General features: G+C 45.3%; 1 protein-coding gene across 7 annotated transcripts in view; it reads left to right on the top strand.

Annotated features, from left to right (window-relative positions):
- Positions 1-19,787, top strand: part of CNOT1 (CCR4-NOT transcription complex subunit 1) — a 2,171,110-nt gene that overhangs the window by 2,005,337 nt on the left and 145,986 nt on the right. For all 7 annotated transcript variants that reach the window (XM_069654650.1, XM_069654658.1, XM_069654642.1 and 4 more), the window contains one exon: positions 9,922-10,095. In XM_069654650.1, the coding sequence (XP_069510751.1) occupies positions 9,922-10,095 (174 nt within the window). The remainder of the gene's footprint in view (positions 1-9,921; positions 10,096-19,787) is intronic.

The following is a 19,787-nucleotide window of genomic DNA, read 5'->3' as shown; positions in this document are numbered from 1 at the left end:
TTACGGACACACTCAGCAGGGTGCTGCAGTCCTGCCACAAGTGGCAACTGTTAAGCAGAATGCCCTTAGGGACCACTACATACAATTAAGACTACAAGTGGTAATACAAGTTCACCTTTGGTACAAGCCTGTACTACTATGTTAAAGTGGTAGCAGTAGCGGAGCAGCCAGGCTTATCTCAAGAGTATATGAGCAGTAGCAGAGATTACACAAAGGGACCAATATTACTGTGACTCGAGCAAACACTGAGTCAAGGTTTCAGGTAAAAAAAAATATAAGTACATTTATTTTTAAACCATCTCTTATAAAACACAACACTTCTATTAATTCAAAACCACACGTAAAATAAACTACACGCAACCAATTCACTTGGTACAGTATAACTAATGGAAAGTACCCTATGTTTTAACGGACCAGTGTTGTGAAACAAAAGATGTTACCTGGAATATATATGCGATCTCTTTGACAGTAACGACAGTTCGGTCTTACTAAAGCTACGCGTATCCGCGGCAAGAAATGTTACCAGGGCAAAAACACACTTAGCACCTGAGTTAACCAGAGAGTTGGGGGCAAAAACATAGGCAATACCTTTGTCAGGGCAGACAGAATCAGAGAACACTAGTTGACAGAAATACAAGAGTCAATAGGCCGTAGCCAGTGTCAAGTGGAACCCGATTCCTGTTGTCGAGGATCACACAGTCGGACAGTTCGAGATTCAACGTTGCCAGGAGTACTTGGATATTGTCAACAGAGGAAGCAAAGGTTATAAGGAGGGAAGACAAAGGCAAGCCTTAGAAGAGGAGAAAAGGGATTTGCCCTAGCTCCTCGAAGCAGAACACTACCTTATTCAAGGAAGAAGCTGGTGCCACAGCAGTTGTTCCTGATAGTTTCCTGCAGAGCCATGGTTCCTGGTGCTTCGGCAAGGACGACGACGACGTCTGGAGTGATCTGCACCACACATGGATGAAGCCAGCAGCAGCGACGGTGAATAAAAGGTGCGCTCCTTAAAAATAGGAGAGGCTCTTCAGATGGCTATCCGGACCACAACAGCAGTGTGCAGCGATTTCGGCCACCAAGAGGATCCTCTGAATGAATCTGTGTGGTACAGACTGCTACTAAGTGGGTTTACTGCCAAAACCTGTAGTCTTAAATCTTTTGCAGTGGTCCCCAAGGGAACTGCACAGGTTTCTGCCTAACAAGCCCCAGAAATGGAGTCTGAAAACTGGATGGGGTGGTTATTCGCCAACCTTCACATTCTGCGACCTGACATTAGATTCTCATGCTACTGTTTGTTTGCGTCGCCTTTGGCAGGAGAACTAGAGGTTACGCCCCCACCTCTTGAGTATTGAAATTGTAATGAAAATTCTCCTTCGTACAAATACCCCATATTGTATCTCCTATTGTATCCAGAATTTAATTCTCACATTAATTCTGAACCATTCTTTTTTACATTGTCATAGGCCCTTTTGGTAACACGTGTTTCGGCAGCACAAATTTGCCTTTATCAAACCAGGGTTTAATGATGCATAATCCAATTAGAATTGACACATCATTCATGAACAAACCGATTGGTATGATAATAAAATATGCCATTCATCGTTCAAATATTACGAAGAAAACATTATCACACAACGTAAATTTAGGTTAAAGACAGATTAAGAAGGATGGGTGAAGGGAAAGGAATTTTTGGGAGGAATACAAAAAAAGCGAAAACAGACAACAAGAAGAATGTATAAATACCTCTTTGTTCACTTTTGATTTGCTAGAACATTCTAATTTGGTATCATCATCGGTCTCATGTTACTAATAACTGGCATCACATGCATATCCCAAATGTATTGTGTGTATTATCTGGCTAACACTCTATTGTGTCAATAAAAGATCCAAGAAACAAAACCATTGTCCCAAATGCCTGACTGTGATGCTAACATTTTATCAGTGGTTGTTCACCTGTGATGTATACATCTTCATCCCCATGTGAGTAACCAGCATGTGCTGATTTCATGTCATCGTATGATTGATCTTAGGTTACCAATAACTAGCATCAATCATTTGTCCACACTTATTCTTGAATTCTATATGAATTTGTGACATGTGCGGTTTGAAACACCACCATTGGCCCAATTGTCAGTGATTGCACTGCCTGTGCGTTACCTGTTAGTTTGATACACATAGGATAATAGCCTTCCATCTATCTTTGTAATAACTGCGTTAAATCCCTAAAGAAAAAGTAACTCCTATTATCTAATGCTGTACAGATATTTATGTATTACGACTGTATTGAAAAGGTCTTGCACGGTAAGTACATCCGTGACTAATATCTATACTTGTGCGTCCAACTCGTTAATATGCTACCTCTAGTCTTTGGACTTTTTCAAACAATCGCATATATGTTACACTCGAAAGTTGCGCGTGCCGTCTTTTGAAGTGCCGTTTTTTTAGGAAAAGTTATATATACATACATGCCGGCGTTTATTTCTGTTTGCGCAACTGTATTGCATATGCAGTCTTTTTCGGTACACCGCTTACGTACTAGTTGACATAGATGTAAAAATGCTAAATAAAACGCTCACCTTGTAGGTTGGGCTCCTGCGCCTCTTTGATCAACCTGCACTCTTTGTGAGATGCTGCTTTTAACTAAACCAGAATAGTTTGTTGTTGACCGGCGTTATGGCAACACCTGGTCCTTACTTTCTTGCCATGATCTTGTCGGCCATCTTTTGGGCCGAATAGTATACAAATAGCTGAATGACCTTATATGTAGTCCCATACTCGATTCTTACATTTGAAGCTCTATATTAACGGACTTAGATGACACTATATTTGTGAATTGATCGTATTGCTTAAACTTTTATAACAGGACGTAATATTAGTTACCTTACAAATACTTGTAGATCTGATGCGCATCGCGCAATATGAGTGTGTGACATGAACTTATTTTTAACCTGCTGCATTGGATCGAGAAAAGAATATATATTGTACCTAGCTCTTGCTGTGTAACTCCGATACCAGCAGTCATTTCGATAACTCTGAGAAATATTTAAAAACGTGTTTCTATATGGTACATTATTTTTGGTTCTCTATTTCTATGTCTATTACTGATTTTTTTTCTCCATTTGCATATTCTTGAGATCATGACAACCGTGTAACGTATCATACTGTCAGTGGTGTCGAGGGTGTGTAGACCTGTCTTGTGCCCATATTACCGAACATGGGTTAAAACATTATGCTTTGTAAGTTATCTTGTATTGTGATTTAATTTGATTACAAATTATCTTGTTCATAAAAAAACAGTACATTTCACTATCCGTAGTCAAACCAAACTTAAGGGCTTGGGAATGACAAATAAGTCTTGCTTCCGATTGCCGTAATGCCACCTGTAGGTTGCCACCTCTCCTGCCAAGCCTTTCTTGTTTCAGATCAATAACTTGATGTCTTTTTTGTCTGCCATTTGGTGCTCTTTTTGTCAATGTACGGGTAATGGCAAAAACTGATTTTGGCTGCCAATGCCTGATGCATGTACTCGAATGCGAGTCCGGAGTTGATGAATCGTACTTCCAATATATGTTTTTTGACAGATGCATATGATGGCATACACCACATGTTTTGTCCTGCAGTTAATATTTTCTTGTATGGTCATGTGGTTTCCATGATCATCTTGAAACTTAGTTGCTGGTTCATGAGCATACGGACACGTTGAGCAAGTCCCACATTTTCTGAAACCGAAATTGTCAGTTATAAGCCAATTAGATGACTGATTTCCGCTTGTGTTTGGGAGTAATGACAGACTTACGTAATTCCTCAATGTTTTAGCTCTTGTGAACACTATTTGTGGTCTTTTTTGCCTAAATGAAGTTAAATATGGATCTAATTGTAATAAATGGCAATTTCGTTTCAATATTTTCCTGATCTCGGAGTGATCCTCTGAATATGTTGTGATAAACCTGACATTTTCCGATTGTCTTTGTTTACCTTGTTTCTGACTCAAGGTCTCCAACAGTTTCATGGATGATGCTTTGACCTCTGCTTTCTTGATGTATTTGGTTTTGTCGCCTCTTTGCTTGAATCTGGATGAGAGTAAATCACATTCTTTTTCATACTGAGATTGTTCTTTGCAATTCCGTCTTGCACGTATAAATTCCCCTACTGGAATGTTGTCCTTAACTCTTTGTAAATGGCAACTTGTTGCAAAGAACAATCTCAGTATGAAAAAGAATGTGATTTACTCTCATCCAGCTTCAAGCAAAGAGGCGACAAAACCAAATAATCAAGAAAGCGGAGGTCAAAGCGTCATCCATGAAACGGCTGGAGACCTTGAGTCAGAAACAAGGTAAAGACAGAAAATCGGAAAATGTCAGGTTTATCACAATATATTCAGAGGATCACTCCGAGATCAGGAAAATAGTGACCCAAAATTGCCATTTATTACAATTAGATCCACATTTAACTTCATTTACTCAAAAAGACCACAAATAGTGTTCACAAGAGCTAAAACACTGAGGAATTACGCAAGTCCGTCATTACTCCCAAACACAAGCGGAAATCAGTCATCTAATGGCTTATACCGGACAATTTTGGTTTCAGAAAATGTGGGACTTGCTCAATGTGTCCGTATGCTCATGAACCAGCAACTAAGTTTCAAGATGATCATGGAAACCACATGACGATCCGAGAAAATATTAACTGCAGTACAAAACATGTGGTGTATGCTATCATATGCATCTGTCAAAAAATATAAATTGGAAGTACGATTCGCCAACTCCGGACTCACATTCGTGAACATGTATCAGGCATTGGCAGCCAAAATCAGTTTTTGCCATTACCCGTACATTGGCAAAAAGAGCACCAAATGACAGACAAAAAGACATCAAGTTTATTGGTCTGAAACAAGAAAGGCTTGGCAGGAGAGGGGGCAACCTACAGGTGGCATTACGGCAATCAGAAGCAAGACTGTCATTACCAAGCCCTTAAATTTGTTTTGAATACGGATAGTGAAATGTACTGTTTTTTATGAACAAGATAATGTGTAATCCTATTAAATCACAATACAAGTTAACTTACAAACAAAGCATAATGTTTTAACCCATGTTCGGTAATATGGGCACAAGAAAGGTCTACACACCCTCGACACCACTAACCGTATATGTTACACAGTTGTCATGATCTCAAGAATATATCAAATGGGGAGAAAATCAGTAATAGATATAGAACTAGAGAACCAAAAAAATGTACCATATAGAAACACGTTTTTAACTATCATTTCTCAGAGTTATCGAAATGACTGCTGGTATCGGAGTTACACAGTAAAAGCTATGTACAATATATATTCTTTTCTCGATCCAATGTAGCAGGTTAAAAATAAGTTAATGTCACACACTCATATTGCGCGATGCGCATCAGATCTACAAGTATTTGTAAGGTAATTAATATTACGTCCTGTTCTAAAAGTTTAAGCAATACGATCAATTCACAAATATAGTGTCATCTAAGTCCATTAATATAGAGCTTCAAATGTAAGAAACAAGTACGGGACCATATATAAGGTCATTCAGCTATTTGTATACTATTCGCCCCAAAAGATGGCCGACAAGAACATGGCAAGAAAGGAAGGACCAGGTGTTGCCATGACGCCGGTCAACAACAAACTATTCTGGTTTAGTTAAAAGCAGCGCCTCACAGAGTGCAGGTTGATCGAAAGGCGAAGGAGCCGAACCTACAAGGTGAGTGTTATATTTAGCATTTTTACATCTATGCCAACTAGTACGTAAGTGTTGTACCGAAAAAGACGGCATATGCAATACAGCCACGCGAACAGAAATAAACGCAGGCATGTAAGTATATATAACCTTTCCTAAAAAAACAGCACGTCAAAAGACAGCACACGCACCTTTCGAGTGTAACATATATGCAATAGTTGGAAAAAGTCCAAAGACGAGAGGTAGCCTATTAACGAGTTGGACGCACAAATATAGGAAATATTAGTCACGGATGTACTTAACTTGCAAGACCTTTTCAATACAGTCGTAATACATAAATATCGGTACAGCATTAGATAATAGGAGTTACTTTTTCTTTAGGGATTTAACCCAGTTATTATGACAAGGACAGATGGAAGGGTCTTATCCTATGTGTATCAGACTAACGGGCAAAGGACAAGCGGGCAATCACTGACAATTGGGCCAATGGTGGTGTTTCGAGCCACACATGTCACAAATTCATATATAATTCAAGAATAAGTGTGGACAAATGATTGATGCTAGTTATTGGTAACATGAGATCAATCATAAGATGACATGAAATCAACACGGGCTGGTTACTCACATGGGGATGAAGATGTATAAATCACAGGTGAACAACCACCGATAAAATGTTAGCGTCACAAGCATTTGGGACAATGGTTTTGTTTCTTGGATCTTTTATTGACACAATAGTGTCTTAGCCAGATAATACACACAATACATTTGGGATATGCATGTGATGCCAGTTATTAGTAACATGAGACCGATGATATGATGATACCAAATTAGCATGTTCTAGCAAATCAAAAGTGAACGAAGAGGTATTTAAACATTCTTATTGTTTTGTTTTCCCTTTTTTTTGTATCCCCCCCCCAAATTCCTTTCCCTTCACCCATCCTTCTTAATCTGTCTTTCACCTAAATTTACGTTGTGTGATAATGTTTTCTTGGTAATATTTGAATGATGAATGGCATATTGTATTATCACAACAATCAGTTTGTTCATGAATGATGTCAATTTTAATTGGTTTATGCATTATTAAGCCCTGGTTTGATAAAGGCAAATTTGTGTTGCCGAAACACATGTTACCAAAAGGGCATATGACAATGTAAAAAAGAATGGTTCGGAAATGGAGTCGGTGGGAAGTCTAAAAGACAACCCTGTGTCACTGCACTGAAGGTGCTGTGTAACACACAAAAGAATGGGGCTACTGAAGTGGTGTACGCCAGAGTCCACAATCACAAAAACAGGTGAGACACATGGCAAAACATGGGTGAGTGGGGGAAAAGCTCACACTCTTACCAAGTGACAAAATAAACTCCAGAAATCCAGCAAAGCTGCTGGAGGACTCGCTAGGTAAGGGAAATTAGCCATCGAATGAGAATTCTCCCTAACAGGAACTTCATCAGGCTTCAGTATAGCTTGCCTTCCACAAGTGGGGTCAACCCCAAATTGATCTTTGTGACAGCGGCCAACTCAAAGTGCCAGAGGTTTGCCAGCAGGTTTCCGCAGCCAAGGAGCTTGGGGGTTGCCTTCTCGTTCCCGTGGGATGGGCTCTCCCTGTACACCTTCGCTCCAATTCTGCTCATGCTACGTGTGATCAACACTCTCCGACACTGTCATTGCAGGGTGATCCTCATTGCTCCAGCGTGGCCTCAGCAGATCTGGTACCCGGACCTGCTGTCAGTGGCTCCATCCATTCCACTGCCTCCACTTCCCTGCCATCTCTCCAGAGAAAACATACTAGTACTGCACTACAAACTAATGTTGCTGAACCTCACGGCCCGGCTCCTGCAGCCCTAGAATTTGGACACCATTCCCTACTGCTGGAATGTAAGAAGATCCTGGCCACGCCAGAGCTTCCTCCACATCATCGGGCTACGGCCGCAAATGGAGATGCTTCACAGTGGGGTGCAGGACTCAGAAGATTATGCAGCTGTGAATCGCAGCTCTGCAGCTCCTTACCCATCTGGTTTCACTGGCCTGGTTAACTCCTGAAGGTGAATCTAGCTGCCATCTCCCAGTACACCAGGGTGCCTGGTAAGCCCTGCCTGTGGTCGCACAGGCTCATCAAGGAGTTCCTCAAAGGGGTCTTTATAACTTTTTCAACAGTTTAGGCTTGTGCTCCGGTTTGGGCGCTCAATGTTGTTTTGACTAAGTTCATAGGGGGGTGGGGCATTTGAACCAATCCATCAGGCCCTTCTGAAGTTTCTCTTGTGGAAGACCGCTTTCTTAGTGGCCATCACCTGGCCAGGCGTGTCGGGGAGATTCATGCCCTCTATTGCAAGCAGCCTTATTCGTCCTTCCACTCTAGAAGGGTGGTGCTGCAGACCCACCCCACCTTTATGCCAAACGTTTGTTCTGAATTCCATCTCAGCAAACTTCTGGTTCTGCCAGTCTGCTTCGCGAGCCCTTCGGCGCCTCCTGAAAGGGTGTTGCTCATGCTTTGAAGTTTTATGTCGCACATACCAATGATTTTGGGAGGACATCTCAACTCTTTGTGAATTTTGGACCTGTGAATCCTGGGAATGCCCCATCTAAGGCTGCTGTATCCAGGTGGCTCTCCGTCTGCATCATGCCCTGTCCTCGTCTGGCTAACAGACCACTGCCAGGCCAGCCGAGAGCTCCTTCCACCAGAGTAATCACAGTAACAACAGAGTTTCCCTCTGGTGTCCCCCTGCTTGATAACAGCACTGCTGCTGCCTGGAGCTCTACTTGCACCTCTGAGATTCTACTACATCTACAGGGATTCCAGGGTTGGCCAGGCGGTGCACTACGTCTACAGGGATTCCAGGGTCGGCCAGGCGGTGCTACGCAGCCGGTTTGCTTGTGTATGTATACTGCTGTGTAATCGTATTCCTGAGCATGTGATTCCATGTCAGACCCCATGCTGGAGAAGGAACAAGTTACTTACCTGTAATTTCTGTTCTCCAGCATGGGTCTGGCATGGATTCACATGCAAACCCTCCCTCCTTCACCTCTGTTCTTACTGCCACTTTACGTGCTCTACCAAATCTGAAGATGGCCACCAGGGGTGGAGCTTAGGGAGAAGAATGTGATTGAATTTAATGGGGGCAGTATGACCCAAAGGGCAGTGATTGGTTATAAAGGAGACCAGCAGTTTTCAGGGCTTTTTTTTTTTCTTTTACTGAGGCTTCCCAACCTGATGGGGAATATTCATGAGCACGTGAATCCATGCGAGACCCATGCTGGAGAACAGGAGGTTATGGGTAAGTAACTTGTTCCTTATCCTACTTTGTATCCTACATTTTTCTGTCATAGCTTTGTGGTTACATATGCTATTAGTCCATAATGGGCTGGTGGCAGCTGATATTTTTCTACCCTTTTTTGGACTTTACTCGTGCAAGCTTGCATTGTACTGCATAATGCCATAAAGCATCCCATATACTCTAAAAAAAAGGCCATGTCACAAGATTTTTGCCTATCCTTTTGCCCTGTTGTCCGTTGGCCTTCTTTATGCCCTCTCTGGGCACATAATTGCAATATGGAAAGCCCTTTCCGAGGCAGTCTCAGATCTCCACAATGAAATGGCGGTCTGTGTAGGAAGTGGTAACTGGGACGGTCTGGTCCCAGTCCACATCAGAGTCCCTGACTGTCTATGGGCACAGGCAGAATATTTGTCCAGTGAGTACACATGATTGGATAGCCACTACCAGTTTGTATGGTGCAGATCCTTACCATTGGTACGTCTGGTAGCGACTTCAGTCCAAATAAATCCTTGATAAAAGGACTATGGAGTCAAGACCCCTTCGAACAAGTGCAGCCAGCTGAAGACCCAAATAGGATATAGGTCACATTGAAATCAACTGTGGGAAAGATGTAAATGTAAACAGTTTGCTTACAGTATCAAATATACAGATTGTTGGAGGTTAATTTATTCTTTTTTTTCCCTTCCCTTCGCCAATCCTTTGCTCTTGTAATGTAAATAAACTTGTATATTGGGCTAAAGAACCACAGTTGTAGTCTCGAAGCTGCAATGCAAGGATGTTCTGGAAAATTGGCCTATTTTGCACTTGTCAGGGGTATCCAGTCCATGGTCCATACATTGAAAGTTCCTCAATTTCACATGGTATTGGGAAAGCTCATAATTGTCTTTGTAGGTAATCACATTGGTTAAAGGCATCATACACATTTATGCTATATGTATGTTTTGTCTCTGTAGGGCACGCTGCGTGTGCTTCTGGTTTTACTGCATGACTTCCCTGAATTCCTGTGCGATTATCATTATGGCTTCTGCGATGTGATCCCTCCCAACTGCATCCAGCTGAGGAACCTGATACTGAGTGCATTTCCACGCAATATGAGGCTTCCCGATCCTTTCACACCCAATCTAAAGGTAATCTATGCTGTTACTGTAAATCTTACTGTCCTACTGCCTGCCCATAATAACTTTCAGAATCATTTAGCCTTTCTATTCACTTTAGCGCCCCGTGATCCATCTCATATATTCCGCTTCAAATGGATTATGCCCTCCCGCTCATTCCTCATATTGGATATAATTTCCTGCTTTTGAAGACATCGGAAAAATATTTAGACAGTATGGGTCAGCGTTGGGCTTTGGCATCAACGCCCTTGACACTCTTCACACATGTGTCCGGACAGGATGTCTGCGTCGATATAAAAAAGCTCAACACGTTGCTTCTGTTAAGTTTTTAAGCATTCTAAGCACTCTTTTCAGAACTCTTGACTTTGCCTCAGATTTAAATTCTTTTTACGCACGTTAGTTTTTTCTTTCGACTTTAAGCCAAATTTCAACTCTGGACTGTGATTTTAAAATGTCGATTACAGATCCTCACAGAATCTCTGGTGCCTTTGGGCACCAGTCATGTTGAATGTTGGTCCAGTCAAGTGTTGGGAGTCCTCATGTTTCGCTCTTCGAGCATTCTGCGTTTTTGCGCATTTCTTTTTTTTTTTTGTAGGTTTTTGTAGGCCAGTGTGCTCCATCGCTTATCTTTCCGATTACCGGGGATGCATTTTTCAGCATCTTTCATGGCCCCTCAAGGGCAGAAATCGTTGAGTGTTCTTCTTGGAAGCTTCCAGAAGTTTGTCAGGCCTACACCGCGCTTGACCATGTCGGAGACGGACAGAGCTTCTGACGGACAGAGCGTAAAAACATTCCGCAAACCGCAGCTGTGCACCAGCTGCGATTTGCGGAATGTTTTTACAGATGACGAGCATTCCAAGAGCCTCTATTGTCTACACCCGACGCATAAGGAAAAAGAATGCAAGAGCTGCCGTGGCTTCTCAAAGCCCACGATGAAGGAGCGAGGCGTCCGGTTGGCGACGTGGCTCAAGGCCATGGCCTCTACCCCGGGTGGTTCACAGGGGCATGCCTCTTTTGGATCCAGCCAACCTAGTGCGGGTTTCTAAGTCCTTTGTGGGCGCTCCATCCATGGGGGCCCAACACGAGGCCAAGTCAGCTTCCGTCAATGTCGCCGCGCAAGCGGGTCCTGCAACGGCCAGGGCGCGTTCATAGTCTGTTTCTCGATCTCCAGCCACCGCTCCAGATCTTCGTCCAAGAGGAAATCGGCTACCCCAGGGACGCTGCAGGAGAAGACCCAGCAGGACAAGGTGTCAAACCTGCCCGTGAAGGCCCAGGTGATCCAGGGCAAGACGTCCTCGTCCATCGAGATGGTTGCTGCCGCCCATTCGAAGGCGAAGGGGACTGACACGGTCCAGGATACCCAAATGGCGGCCAGAGTGACCCAAGTGGGAGGCTTCGTTCAAGCCGGAGAAGACTCCGGAGTAGAGGCTGCCGGGACTTAGCCCAAGGAGGACGCAAACGGGGGGGCGGGAGGTGCAGGGAAGAACTCCAGGGCACAGACTTTTCTTTGTACGAGATGGAGGTACCTTCTGTCCACACCATTCAGGGTGGGGATGACAATGGGAATGTCGGGGGTGGGGCGGGTGGTGCCCCTTGGAGACCTGTCACAGGATATCCTCTCGACCCTCCACATGCTGGTGGCTGAGATTCAGAGAAGGATGCCAACGTGCCACCAGTGGTGACCCTGTTGACACTGGGGCAACCACCTGAGAAGAAGAGATGACCCCACACCACCATTCAAACTGTCGCTGCTCCCCCCCACATCCCCTAACCCCACCCCACTTGCCGGACGGACACAGACGACACAGGGATGGGAGATCCTGCATCACCGCCGCCGAGAGCTTCTCCACCCAACGAAGTGGGATTCTTTCATTCCATGATTTCCCGGGCATAAGAGCTTTCCCAGCTCACCCCGGAAGAGAGAGAGCTTCCTGTACCAGCGTCGGGAGGCGCTGAGGAAGCCCATCCTGTCGGTACTGCTCCTGGACGACGTCTGGGATGAGGGCCTGGCACTGCTAAGAAACCCTGCCTCAGCCCTAGCTAAGAGACCGACTTAAGTACCAGGTGCCAGAGTCTGCGCCCAAGGGTCGGCAGTCTCAACCATTGCAGGACTCTTTGTTCTTCGGCGGCCAGGAAGAAGTTGTCAAGTTCGTAGTCTTCATCTGCACCACCGGACAACGAGAGGAAGAAATTGGATTCCATAGGTAGAAAGGTCCTCTAGTCGGCGACGACGGTCATGGTGGCCTATGCCTAGGAGATCGTGGCCAGATACGACGGGGAGCTTTGGTACAAGATGGCTCCACGCCTGGATTTCCTCCCCGAGGACAAGTGGGTTGAGGCGTTGGAGATAACGGTGGCCCTGGACATGGCGGACACAGGGTTCCGCCAAATGGGAAAACAGGGTTTGCCGTTGTGGCTGGCTCAAGGGCACCAACTTTAGACAAGAGGTCCAGACAAGGGTCCTGGACATGCCGTTAAACGGGGACAACTTTTGCGAGAAGGCCTTCGATGGATCCTCCCAGGCCATCAAGACCGACAAAGAGACGGCTGTGCCTTGGGCACTCTGCAACAACACCGGCCGTCCTTTTGTTCCTCAGGAGGGAAGTCTATCAGGTCGTTGTTGTTGGGGAGAATTCTCTGTTAAGGCTAATTTCCCAAACCTAGTGAGTCCCCCAGCAGCTTTGCTGGAATTTTGGGGTTTATTTTTTTCTCCTGCTAAGAGTGAGACTCCTTTTTTTCCCACTCTTGGGCATGATTTGAGAATGTCCTTTGACTATGTAATGTGTTTTATGGGCAATGGGGTCTTTTACTCCATAGGGCTTCATGTGTTTTTGGTATGTGTGTTACACAGCACCCTCAGTGCAGTAACACAGGGGTGTCATAGTGACCCCAAACATAGACTCCATACCCTGGGACTGACTACTGTGTCCCAGGGCATGTAAAGTCACCATTGGCTTTACTAGTCCAAAATTGTGAACAGAACCAGTACAAACCATCATATTGTGGAAGTACTGGTAGGGATAATTCGATTGCCCCAGGGTCTGTTTTCCAAGGGGGCACTGTCCAGCCCCCCCCCCCCCCTTGTCGAGTTTCTGGCTGGTGGCAGTGGATACCACGCAAAATATTCCACCGGAATATTTCCTATGGGATTTTCCCATTCATTTTAAACGCACCACTTTTTGGTACAATGTTAAAGATACTGCCGGGTTATTTATTTAATATTCCCCGGTTGGGTCTTTTTGCCAGGACTGGGTTTTAAAATGTCGTTTGTGTTCGCCTCTGAAACTCTAACCCAAGTCGAGCCCTTTGTTCCACTTTTTGGCGGGCTTCTCCACAGAAGCCCTCCAAATGGTGCCACTCTGTCTGGGGTCAACAGGATGTGTGGTAGGGGGGGGGGATTAGGCACCCTGGACTGAGTTGCCTTTGCAACTCAAGTTGCACTCTTGTGTGATTGGCCCAGTGGTGAGCCGCCCGGCTCACCACTTAGCATGTTTGAGTGACAGGCTGTTGAATGGGGGTTTTTCTGCATAAAAGCAGGGCTTTGGGGACTGGAACTTCAGAAGTCACCACAGACCTAAAGAATCCGAAAAGGGGAGAAGCTGAGCCATCTACGACGACACCACAGGTGGAGCCCTGCTGTACGAACTCGCCACTTCCTGACGACAGGAGATCTTCTTCCAGGAGAGTCTTCTTCCCCTTGAGCTGGTGGGACCAACCAGTTTGCCTTTTTCGCCTTCCCGGATCGTCTCGTGGTCGAATCGCCCATGCCAAGCACCCCGGCGGCCGGATAGCCACGCTTCACCACTACCGCGAATGAAAGGGCTGTACCTTTTAACCTCGAAACTCTGCGGCTGGTTTCTTCGCTGGCAGTGCAACGACCTCCAGCTTTCCTCCACGTCGAGATCATCTCTTCCCCTGGACGAAGCTCCGACTTGCACCCGCTGCCAGGAACAACTGCCCCCGCAGGAGCTTTCTCACCATTTCAGGTAGTGTCCCGCCTGGTCTCCCTTGCAACAGACTGTCCAAGGTTTCCCGTAAATCCTTGACTCTCTATCCTGGGGTGACCTCGGACCTGCTAACATTACCTTTCTGACTTGATCCAACCTCTTTTGACTTTTCTGCAAAGACTTTGAGTGCATTTCCACTGTGTAATTTTGGGCGCATTCCGCCTTGCTCTCTCCAAGAGTGGGCCTGGCCTATGAACTTTTTGTTCTACAGTAGACCCTGCCTTTGCTGTGGTTTCTTAAGTGTTGGTACTGTGTGTTTTTCCTATTCTGCCTTTTCTCTCCCTTTTTAAACAAATTATTGGAGCGCCATCTACGGTTACGCGCTCACCTCTGTTTTGCTAAATAAGTGGTGTCTTAACCTAGACTTGTCGAATAATTAACTAGGGAGGTGTATGTACTTATAGTGACTGTGTTTGAACTTGCTTTGACATATTAGTTCCAGTGTATTTTTACAAGTGTGTTTTTAAATGAATAATTATATACTTTTATACCAAAGCTCTGGTAAGTGTTTGCTTGTGCTACTGTATTTTTAGCCCTATTGTGTATACTCTATATACTGCCTAACTCTTCTTGAGAGAAGTCTGACTGCTCAGCCACAGCTACCAGGTAAATCTGGGTGGTGCAGACTGCTAATAATTGGGTTTACTGCTTACTACTGTAGTCTTAAACTTTTTGCAGTGGTCCCTAAGGGAACTGCACAGGCTTCTGCCTAACACTTGGTAGGCAAAGTTTGTATGCAGTACCCTCTGGGAACACTACACACAACTATGACAACAGGTGTAAGCAAACCAACCTTTGGTAGAAGTCTGAACTAAAGAGTTTTGGTAGCATGTTGCAGCCAGCTTACCTCAAGAGGGGAATGTGAGAAGTAATGTTACACAGAGGTCTACGATCACAGGTGTTCAAATAAACTCTTACACTTAAGGTTTCTTTGATAAATACTTATTAATTTGTCATTTACAAAACATTCATTAGAAGGAGGCAATCATATAATAACACACAAATATACTTCAATACTATTTCAGAATGCTTTTCAAGAGGAGTAAAAGGCAAAGGTTATTAGAACATGAAGTTATAATTATTCTTAGTGCAGATACTTTGAGTTCACCAGAGGAGTCCATTCAATAGGCTAGGAAAAAGTCAATGGGCGAAAGTCTTGGATAGTATGAAGCAGTTCTGGTAGTTAAACGGAAAAGTCTCTGCACAAGTATTTTGAAATAGTTTGTCAAAAGGAGAATCATATGTTGGGTCACAAGCTGATTAAGCAAAAGTTTCAAGCACTTTCACCGTAAGAGGTAAGTTCTCTGTCTTGTTTTACAGTACCTTACAATGAAGAAAAAGAAGCAGCTGATGACTTCTGGTCCTGGCAGTTCTGCAGATCACGCTGTTCCTGTGCCTCAGTCGTGGGGACAAGAGGGAGGACGTTGGGGGACTCCTGCACTGGGACTGGTCAAAAGCTCACAACTGGCAAACTTCAATTTCAGTGGCTGTTTCAGCTACCGCACTGGTAACAACGCTGGTCCTGGCTGTCAAGTTGAACTGTCCTTGATTCTGAGGTCCCAAACTCAACTGAGGGTTTCAGGCTCGCTCGGTCAGTCCAACGTCGTGGGATTCCGGAGGATCTTCCAAACGTTTTCGGCCAGTTTACAAGTAACGGGCACAATCTGGTGTCTCTCTCCCTGGCTCTACGGTTTCCTGCAGCACTCTGAGGAAATGCAACCAGCTCCGAGATAGGTGTCCAGGTGGCTTACTTGGGAGTTGATTGGTCCTATCAACTCAGGGAGAAGTTGTCCTTTTCAGGGCTTCACTGTCAATGCAAACTTGCCGATTCGGACCTGCAGCAGGGCTTCACCGGGCAAACCAACGGTCCATGAGTTGCAGCAGATTCCTCTTCAAGCTCTTATTCGGTTCCTTCGTCCAGTGGTTGACTCTGCCTTCCAAGCCAAGAGACTCGCCTTTTTTTCATTTCTCTCCCATTCATTCCAGCCTAGCTGCCACTCACCCAGCAGGGTGGCTGTCCTTGCCGGACAGTCAGCCCGCCAATCATGCCAGAGTGCATTTGGGTCTCCTAGGAGACTAAGCACAGGGAGTTTCGGGCACCTCCCTCCCTGCCTACCCCAGACACTCTGGAGCCAGAGGCGGGTCCCACTTCTGAAGCCCTCCAAAGGCGAATAAACAAAGAGACCAAACCTGGTTTGGCGTGCAGAGAAAAACTCTAGAAGGACCTTTCCACAAAGAAATAGTGAAAAAAGATGACCAGGACCTGTTTTAACAAAGGAGGCTCAGACGGCATCTTGAAAAACATGGCTCCCGCGATTTAACATTACCAGAGCTACGAATAGTTTGCAGTCGGGAAAAATCATGGCAGTTTGTTGTAAAACCACTGCCACCAGCCGTTCTGAGAGGAAAGTGTAACATTTGACTGTTACATGAGTATCTAGACATAGGGGATACTAAATAACCCCTCCAGCACTCTATTGTAAGATAGGGTGTGCTGGGACTAGGAATTTAAAAAGACTAAAGTAAATTTCAATTTACTTACTCTGGGAAACAGTAGTTTATCACAGAGAAGGTAGTTAAGCCTTGTGGAAGCCTGAAAGGCTTCCCTGTGTCACTGCACTGAGGGTGCTGTGTGACACAATTGAAAAAGATGATGCCTATGGAGTTGATTAGGCTCCATAACCAAAGAAAACAGAGGTAAAACACATATCAAAATACATGAGAGAATGGGGAAAAAAGGGTTGAACTCTCTCCAGGTTAAAAAATCAAGTCCTCAAAATCCATCAAAGTTGCTGGGGGTCTCTAAGGTGAAGGGAATTGGTATATTTTTGAGAATTCTCCCTAACATTCCCCGAAGGGTTCCGGCGGGGGCTTTTCCTCTTACCGTCAACCCTCTCGTTCCATGACCAAGGAAGCCAACAGGGGGGTCACTTCAAGGCCTACGGAGGTGGTTATCATCAAGGCTCCCGCGGCGGCCTCCAAGCATGACAGCACCGGCCGAGATGTCGGGGGGGGCCCCCACCGTTGCACCCCGGTGGAAGGCCAGCTGGTGAACTTAGTCAGCGTGTGGGAGACCATCTCCACTTACTGATAGGTGCTGGGCTCTCTCGCCCACAGACAAACTTTGGAGTTTCAGCAGAAGTGTCCGCGAATACCACCGGTGGTCCGACAGGAACAACACATCCCTCAGCTGCTGCTGGAAGTGTGGGCCATTTTTTTTTTTCTTTCAACACTTCTTTTTATTGGGTTTTTAAAACGTACAGCTTCCAACATGGCGTTGGATATTGGCGTTACTTTTGAAGCTTCATTTCCGTAACATGAATAAACAACAAAACCAGAACCAAACCGTTTCGCTGAGAGTGCGAAGAAAAAGGAAAAAGTGGCAGGGGGTGTGGGGGGTAAGACTGGGGGAACATCGGTTTTCACAATAAGCCGTTTCGGGAGTCTGCCTCTTGCTGTTGCGTATTGGGGGGGCTTTCCATGGCCTACGTTTGCCATTTGCTTCTGTCTGGTGCTGTTAGTCGAATTTCTCCATCCATCGTAGGGTTGGGGGTTGTCTTGCCACCCCTGCGAATTGCTGCGTTGTAGTCCAAAAAGGGGGCTCGGATGTGGTGGAATTTGATTCTGTTGTCAAAACGGATGGCTGTAATTTTCTCTGCTGCCACTATCTCCTAGCATTTGGCCCACCACATTGGGATTGACGGGCCCTCTGGATTTTTCCATAGCCTGCCAATATATATTTTAGAGGTCGGCCGGGCGTCCGGTTAGTGGGAATTGGCCTACGCCTGTTGCCCATAGCAGGACGATTCCTGGGTCCCACAGGATTGTAAGGCCTGTGATTAGTCTAATTTGATAGAGGACGCTCCTCCAGAATGCTGCCGCCTTTAGGCAGGCCCATAGCATCGGAATAACGTACCTTTATCTGGTCATCCTCTCCAGCAGTGCTCCGGGATGGTGGGGTTGCATTTGTTGAGAATCTCTGGGGTTTGCTACCATCTGTAGCACACCCTGAAGGCTCCTTCCTTGTTGGTTATGCATTTGGAGCTTTTGTGCACTCTGGACCAGATACGGCTCCATTCCGTGGAGTCAATCTCTCTGCTTGTGGCCTTTTCCCATTTTATCATATAGGGTTCTTTCTTGCTTGGGTCCGTTCTTTCGAGCAGCTGTTAGGCAGAATACTATGCAGTTCCCTTTGGGAGCACTACAGAAGATTAGGGCTACATGTATATGCAATAAATCCCCTTTGGTATCCGTCCATACCACACAGATTTAGTTGGTAGCTGTGGCTGAGCAGTCAGACCTATCTCGAGGGAGATGAGCAGTATTCAGGGTTTACACAAAAGGACTACAATTCTGTGGAACAAGGAAACACTGACCAAAGCTTTGTATCAAAAGTTCAACACACAAATCACTATCATAAAAGCAAGTTAAAACAGTCGATTAAAGTATACACAACTCCCTATTTAAATTGTAGACAAGTTTGAGCAAGAGTGAAAACTCAGCATAACGGCACCGTGCAATCCAAGCAGAAATGGCAAGGCAGTACTTTAGCATCAGCAATACTTAGGTGAAAACCGAGCAAAATGGCACTTCAGCAATATTTAAAAAGGGAAGGAAAGGTGGTTGTAAGAGTTTAGGTGCACCAACACATTTCTTGATGAAAAGCAATCTAGAGAAGGCAGTTGTAACAGATTTAGCCAGAGTCAATAGGCCTGTGCCAGCGTCAATGGTACAAGGTAAAGTGTCCAGGATCAAAATGTTCTAGTAGCTGTAGTCAAGTCTTTGTTTAACGATTTGAAAAGGCGGTTGCAGAATGTAAAAAGGCAATGTTAGACGATAGGGGCGGCCAACCCAGAAGTTAAGTAAATGATTTAAAACACCGTTAGCAGTACCCAACGAAACCGGAGACCTGGTGGAACAATGTACCTTAAAAGTGGAAGAGGCTCCCGCGGTGGCGGTAGTTCCTGCAGTTCGGGAGATCCAACAGAGGAAGAGAGGCTCTCGTCGTGGAGTAAGGTTCAAGTTAATGCACTGCCCAGGGATGAAGCCAGCCGCGGTGATGCCAAAATGGAATAAAAGGTACACTCCTTTAAATCGCGGTTGTGGTGGATGGGTGCCTGGCTATCCGGTCTCTGAGTGCTTGACACTGGCGAATCAACCAAGGCAGGTCCTGGAGGGTGATTGGCGAACTGGTTGGCCCCACCAGTTCAAGGGAAGAAGACTCTTGCAGGCGAAGATCTTCTCGAGTCGTTGGAGAAAAGTGGTGAGGATCAGCAGCAGGGCTTCACCGGTCATTGCATATGTCTTCAGCTTCTCTCCTCTTTGGGTTTCTTAATTCCAGTGGTGACGTCTTGTCTTCCAGTCCTCAGAGCCCTGCTTTTATGCAGAAAAACCCCAATTCATACAGCCTAGCTGTCACTCACACAGCGGGGTGGTTATCCTGGCGGGATAACACCCCAGCCTATCAGGGCAGAGTGCGACTTGGGTTGCCTAGGTAACCATGTCGAGGGTGCCTATTCCCCCTCCTACGCATCCTGTCTACCCCAGACTCAGTGGCGCCGAGAGGAGGGCTTCTGTGCAGAAGCCCGCCTAAAGGACGAACAAAGGATCCCCAACCTGGGTTTAGGATTACTGAGAAAGACACGAGAAAGAAATATTAAATTTCTGGCAAAAAAAAAACACTGGAGTAAAGTTAAT

This window comes from Ambystoma mexicanum, chromosome 1p, assembly GCF_040938575.1.
Source record: "Ambystoma mexicanum isolate Mex_15411 chromosome 1p, UKY_AmexF1_1, whole genome shotgun sequence".
Taxonomy (NCBI): domain Eukaryota; kingdom Metazoa; phylum Chordata; class Amphibia; order Caudata; family Ambystomatidae; genus Ambystoma; species Ambystoma mexicanum.
This window is presented reverse-complemented; position numbering and strand designations above follow the sequence as displayed.